Below are 6,272 nucleotides of genomic sequence, written 5' to 3' on the forward strand. Positions count from 1 at the left end.
AATTTTCTTAAAGTGTTTGAGTATTTCTCAAGTACGAATATAGTGTTTGGATTAAATTTTGTTTTGAAAGCAGTGTTTCAATTAAATTTGAAAATGAGGTTGTATAATCCAACCATTTTTTGTTTAAATCACAAGTAAGAAGGTAGTATACTAATATACTAACCAAGAGACAAGACAAAATCAAACAATTTGTTTTCGAGGGAAGTGAACAAAGCCATAACCCCATAATCACATACATGCATGCTTTATTTCGATAAGCATTCTCAGGTATACATGCATGCTTTATTTCGATAAGCATTCTCAGGTAAAACAAGTACATTACAAATACGTATTACGTACATATAAATTTACTGAAACATTTCTTTCTTTATCTCTGCTACATTCAAATTTAAAATGTCAAGGATTGGTTCTAAATCACATGTATGGCTAACGAAATGTACATAAATTGCAGCTTAGTTACAACTTACAAGATAACATGGTCTAAATCAAGGCAGGTCGCAAAAGACTAGAGGATAAATTAGGGACTGCCTAAAGCTCTTAAAAAATACAAATTCTTGGACGATGAGCCGATGCCCTTTTGAGGAATCCTCATTGCTGTTTATGGTCATAATTCCATTGAGTTTAGGTTGTAATAGCTAAAGCTATGCTTTTGGAAAGCGGGAATGCTTCTTCTCGCCCCCCGACCTAAATTACCAGATCCGAAATGACCCAACCTACACTGTACTCGGAATTGGATGTCCCAATATTGACCCAAACCGAAATTGAACCAACCTGAGAAAACAAGACAATAATTGATTTAATTTCCATCATAAACCAGTCTATGGTACACCGAATATGACCACGCTAAGTGATCCGTTTTCCACCTCTATGGCTCTACCAAAAACAAATTATTCAAAAGGCAAAGAATTCACCTTTCCTGGCATTAGGGTGCCGGTATGCACTAATTGCTCCAACACAAGGCCAAGAATTTACCCTTATGGACTTGATGTAACATTAGATCTACTGGTGACAATCCGCTGTCTTCTGCTCTTAGCAGCTTGAATCTGGTCTGCAAGTGAAACTGTGCTACGCCTCTGTTCAGCTTTTATGGATTCAATATCGAATTTCTCCAGTGCTGACTGAAGATAAATCATTGATCCAGGCTGACTGCAGGAAGGTCCATCTGTTGATTTCTTTCCAAATATCTGTAAGATTGGAGAAACACACAATATAAAATTTTCCACTACGTAAACAAATAGTCAAATGTCTTAAGAACATAACTATATTCTCTATATCTTGTTAGTTAATTATTCCTCAGAGATTCCTCTTTTTACACATTTGTATTCTAAGATCTTTCCAAGGAATAATGGAAGGGTTGCATTCTAAGATCTAAAAGAAAAAGAAGCAACACTTTTGTTCCATAATAGTTTTGATGTACTCAAGCCTATACATGCATCATATCATACAAGTGACTACCCTTTTAGAAACTATGATAGATGGAAAAAACACAAATACAAATGACATAAATGTCCCAGCCTGTTGTTAATCCCAAATTTTACTTCTTTTTTTCCTAGTCTGAGAAAAAGAGAAGATGTTGATAATAAAAGATACTAATATATATACCTTCACTAATTATCCTCGCGTAGGCTGAGGAAATAGTAAAAACTTATATGAATATTAACAGCAGAAACAGTGTATAAATCACATTGGGAAGAACATCATGCATGGCCTTACAATGACTAGGTGAAAATACATCAGCTATTTAAAACTGACAATCTACAGTAACACAAAATGTAAACACAGCCATTTTACCTTTACTAATCTGTCTGTGGTGCTTAACTCCGTTGAAGCTCCTAGCTCTTCCTTCTTTTCTCTCCTTTTTCTACGGCTCATCGCTTTCTTTTTGGCCCTCAATTCATCTTTCTGTTTGAGCTCCAACTTCTTTTGTGCAACCCGAGTTATGTTTTGCACTCTTTTCTGTACCTTCTTCTCTGCTCGAATCCTTTTCATGTCCTTTACCTTGGCCTTTTCCTCAACCCATTGAAGTCGTCGAAGGGCTATTTCAACTTTCAGCCTCTCATAACTATCCCAATTGAGTAGTTCTTCACCAACTCCTCCCCGTCTAGCAGCCTCTGCAATGCTTTCAGCCCATGAGGTATAAAACTTTTCTTTTGCACGTTTTCTTTTCAAACGCTCCGCCCACAGTTTTTTGAGAGAAGAACCAATTTTCCTCTTGGACTGTTCACTGCAAGAAAGAAATACCCTTCTGAGTGAGAAATTGGTCATGCTCTAAAAAATAAGTATGCTGGCAACAAAAGTTGAGGCTCTACAAAATCTGTACAACATGAAAAAAAAAAAAAAAAAAACAAACAAACAAAATTGTATAAGCTTTCAACTTCTAACTTCCATACGAGGGCTGATAGCTACAGAAAAGGCTAACAGCATAATCCAAATTCTAGTTCTTAATAATAAAAGGACTTTATCAATACAGAATACAACCTTTACACCAAAGACAACTAGTTTTCCACTAATAATGGATAAAGTAAAAGACTACAACTACATTGTATAACAGATAAAGTAATCTTGAAAAGGTCTATGAAGCATGTGAATGAGGCATAGTAACACAGAGAAACTCAAGAAGAAGCACGATGCATGCAAGACATCTATGCTAGCGGGTGGTTACCTTAACTGCCCGCTTACCCCACTACTTACCTTCCTAAATTTCAGGCGCACTTGCCACGTCATGCCACTAATGGATTGGTTGCTGCCAAGTGGTTACCACCCTGCAGTAACAGCCATCCACGATCCCACTCCTAAGGTCATGGAATCATCGGGTAGTTACATCACTAGTAACCGTCACTCATGATCCCCCGCTAAGGAGGCATCCAAAGTAACCTCCTGATCGGCCAACCAACGTGGCCAATCAAGCTAACCGTCAGTAGTTATCATGCAAGGTAACCACCCCCATGATCCCCACTACTCGTGGTGATCATGGTAACCGCCAACCACTTGCCCATGTTAGCTTCCGCATCCCAGTCTTTTCAGACCTACTATGTTTAACCGCGATCCTTCACACTCGGGACCCAAGCCATGCCTCTTGAGCCATAGCCCCATAGGCATCCCTACGCTCAAGTCTATGCCCATTTCTAAGTTCGATAAGAGGGCTGAGTTATCTACAGAAAAGGCATTCAGCATAATCCAGATTCTTCTTCTTAATAACAAAAGGATTTAATAAATACAGAATACAACCTTTACACCAAAGACAACGGGTTTTCCACTAAAATGGATAAAGTAAAGACTATACCAACTACATTGTATAATAGATAAAGTAATCTTGAAAAGGTCTATGAAGCATGTAAATGAGGCATAGTCACACAGAGAAACTCAAGAAGAAGCTCTAATTCAGAAAGTGCCATCATACGTTTCCCACCACAGCACTACTACACGTAGATTAATAATAGGAATATGTGCAACTAAAAGACCCTTCTTGTGTATCTTCCTATCTTGCATAAAGTTCTTTTTGGAAGGCTCAAAAACACGTTGTCTCTTGAAGTTAGACATAGATCTAAAAGTGCCCTTAAGCCCTTCTTTTCATTGTAAATGATAGCCTACACCGCAGCAAAATTTCTCTAGACTCTTGATCAACTTGAAAAATTCAATGATGAAGCTACGCAGCTAGTTAAGGAAAATTAATTAAAGCCCTGGCTAAGCTATTGCTGCATGAATTGATATTCCCCAAAAGTCAACAAGAGTATCTTCCACGTCATAGCTTCAATGGAAAAATCATTGACAGCTAATTCAAGGATCACAGAAAAACAAGGCTGATCGACACTAATCAAATCTAATTTGAAATTAATGCAATCAAACAATGCAATTTTTCAAACTCTCCAACACTACACGTTGAGAACTAAAAAAGATACATGCTTCTGGAAATAGATAAAGTCGATAGTCACACAAAAATCCTAATGGTTGGCTGGTTGCATGAGTTTACATAAACAAGAACTAAATAGCTTTAATATATTGGACTGAGAAAACACAGAAAGTAAATAAAGCTTTACTTTGCCAAGAAATTCTCTTGCATTTGGCTAAAGATTGTAGTTTACTAGGAAAATGGAATCTGGTGCTTCTTAGGCCTAAAAGTTGACAAATAATATGCAGAAGGCTATGATGCTGAGTTCTAATTCTTGGTAAAAATGCTGACTCTTAACATAGACATCATCCCTCAAGAAAAGAGGATTTACATTTAATCGAAAGTACAACTATTATTTCCATTTTTTTAAAAAGGAATAACAAAAAGAAAAACCATCAAATGTTACTTTTGAATGAGTTTTGACATTAGCTGCATCAGAGTCATTATTTAAAAAAAAAAAAAAAAAAAGACTTCCCAGTATGTAGTAAAAGATAAAACAAAATAGAAAAAGAAAAGTAGAATTAAAGCATAGAGTAGTTCCAAGCCTTAAAAATCCAGGCTTCTAACCATACCACAGGAAAGGAATGAAAAAAAAAATCCTTACCAATGACAATTGTATCATAAGAGGAAAAGGAAAGGGTTTCAAATGGTCAATTACTTCATTCATAAGCTCATAGCAGTGTAGCACCTCTCTAGATATCATCCCTTATCACTTTCACACATATATGCACAACATTAAACTGCCTGCCCTTCAATATTCCCTCTATCAAGCTAATGGTAGACTGATACAAAGTACCTTAGCCTATATATGTTTTTTTTGCGCGAATATAGTGCAACTTTGCTACGAAAATGAATCGTGGTGGTTGCAGACTTTCAAAAGGCAGAGGTGAAGGATTTACAGTTCAAGAGACACAACCAAAAAAAAGAAATCTTATCATAGAGAGACTCATTTACTTTTCAGTACAACAATATAAAGAAACTTCTCAGCCATTAATTACATAAGAGCCTGACTTGATACCATATCTGATGATGATAGAGAAATGACTTTGAAAATCCCAAACACTCTTTCATTCTTGTCAAATAATTGTTTAAAGACATGAAGAGGAAGGACTACCTGTGCAAGCGTGGAGCTTCGGACATCTTCTTTCTTATCTGAAAGCGTGAATTAAAATAAAAGCACAAGTTACAATATATATGAAAGATGAGCAAAGAGCTAAGGATTAGCAAGCAAAATAAAATCAATATCCTTTAAAGTTAATACTAGGGAACTGAAGAGATGTTTCATGCAGAGTATCACATACAGGTTCTGATAGTGATATTCCAAGCCTTAACCAGCTAAACCACATAGAACATAAATAGAATTGGACAGCAGAGTGGTAAAAAGAAATTGAATGTTTCTTACTTCACTTCACCTTGGGGTCTCTTAAGGCTTCAAGGGTTCTTTCCTTAATCCGTGCACAAGTCTCTGCACCAATTTCACAAATATTAGCAAGGAACACAAGTCATGGAGGTCAACTCCAGATGGTATGCAACATTTACCAGGGCTATGCTTCCTGCCTTTGTTCCAGGGAACTTTTCCTTTGTTTGCTAAGCCTATTCTCTGCCTCCGGAGAGTTTCTGCGCTACAAGTCTCTGCGCGTTCAGAATTAGGGCCAGCAATTCCTCCAACTTCACCCCAAACCTCATTGCCATGTGAACTTGGATAATTATCCGGTTCAGAATGCAGATCAGAGGACTTACATACCGCAGCAGCAACTGCTCCTACAGGTTGTAGTCTGCTGACTGTGCTTGAGATGGCTAAGGGCATAAATGAACACCTTAGAGGAAGGTGAAAGAACTTCCCTGTAATCGATTGATGATTAAAATACTCCATTGCAGTATGAAGAGATGCAGGCCCGTCCCTGAGGAAGGGCAGGAGGGGCGGCAGCCCTGGGCCCAGGGAAAAGAGCTCTGATTTCATAGTTGAATCCTAACATTAGCAACCAAATTTGATTCAATTATCTCATAATTTTAGGGATATTTGATTCAATTATCTCATAATTTTAGTGATATTTGATATGATAGATAACAAATACAAACAACTTACCTCAGAAGCTGCTTCAATGGGGGATACGATTCAATGCGCTTCAATAGAGCAATTCAATGGGTTGGACGCCTTGTATCCCTATTAAAAGCCATGCCCATGACCCGTCACACTTATTAATGGGTTAGATCCGTCTAATAAATAAATGGGCTGAGTCTTTATACGATTGTCTAATTATGAGACAGGGCATACCTTATAAGGGTTTAGAGTAAACTTGTTTTAAAAAGTACGGATTATTAGTTTATCTTTACACTTCCATTTCTCAAATGCTATTTTCACACACCAAACCTTGTATAATTT

General features: G+C 37.1%; 1 protein-coding gene across 3 annotated transcripts; it reads right to left on the reverse strand.

The window, feature by feature from the left end:
- Nucleotides 1–225: 225 nt before the first annotated feature.
- LOC110739732 lies at nucleotides 226–6,063 on the reverse strand. 3 transcript variants are annotated; one of them, XR_002514886.1, is made up of 7 exons: nucleotides 5,976–6,063; nucleotides 5,429–5,858; nucleotides 5,302–5,354; nucleotides 5,004–5,041; nucleotides 1,792–2,224; nucleotides 912–1,184; nucleotides 226–771 (listed from the first exon to the last, which is right to left on the reverse strand). XR_002514886.1 is itself a non-coding variant. In XM_021920204.1 (7 exons), the coding sequence occupies exons 2-6, from the start codon at nucleotides 5,847–5,849 to the stop codon at nucleotides 975–977; spliced, it is 1,155 nt and encodes a 384-aa protein (XP_021775896.1). In that variant the 5' UTR covers nucleotides 5,850–5,858; nucleotides 5,976–6,063; the 3' UTR covers nucleotides 226–771; nucleotides 973–974. The 3 variants fall into 3 exon arrangements, 2 of the variants coding, with proteins under 2 accessions (XP_021775896.1, XP_021775895.1); XM_021920204.1 differs by having other exon boundaries at nucleotides 973–1,184; XM_021920203.1 differs by having other exon boundaries at nucleotides 226–1,184.
- Nucleotides 6,064–6,272: the final 209 nt, after the last annotated feature.

This window comes from Chenopodium quinoa, unplaced genomic scaffold (genome assembly GCF_001683475.1).
Source record: "Chenopodium quinoa cultivar QQ74 unplaced genomic scaffold, ASM168347v1, whole genome shotgun sequence".
Classification (NCBI taxonomy): domain Eukaryota; kingdom Viridiplantae; phylum Streptophyta; class Magnoliopsida; order Caryophyllales; family Amaranthaceae; genus Chenopodium; species Chenopodium quinoa.

What these genes read in the sequence shown, in the direction of transcription:
- LOC110739732 (XM_021920204.1), bottom strand. Translation starts at nt 5,849, where the DNA reads ATGAAATCAGAGCTCTTTTCCCTGGGCCCAGGGCTGCCGCCCCTCCTG. An exon ending in AAGCCTTAAGAGACCCCAAG is followed by an intron (nt 5,042 to 5,301) that starts GTGAAGTGAAGT and finishes TCACGCTTTCAG; the next exon opens with ATAAGAAAGAAGATGTCCGA. An exon ending in CCACAGACAGATTAGTAAAG is followed by an intron (nt 1,185 to 1,791) that starts GTAAAATGGCTG and finishes CCAATCTTACAG; the next exon opens with ATATTTGGAAAGAAATCAAC.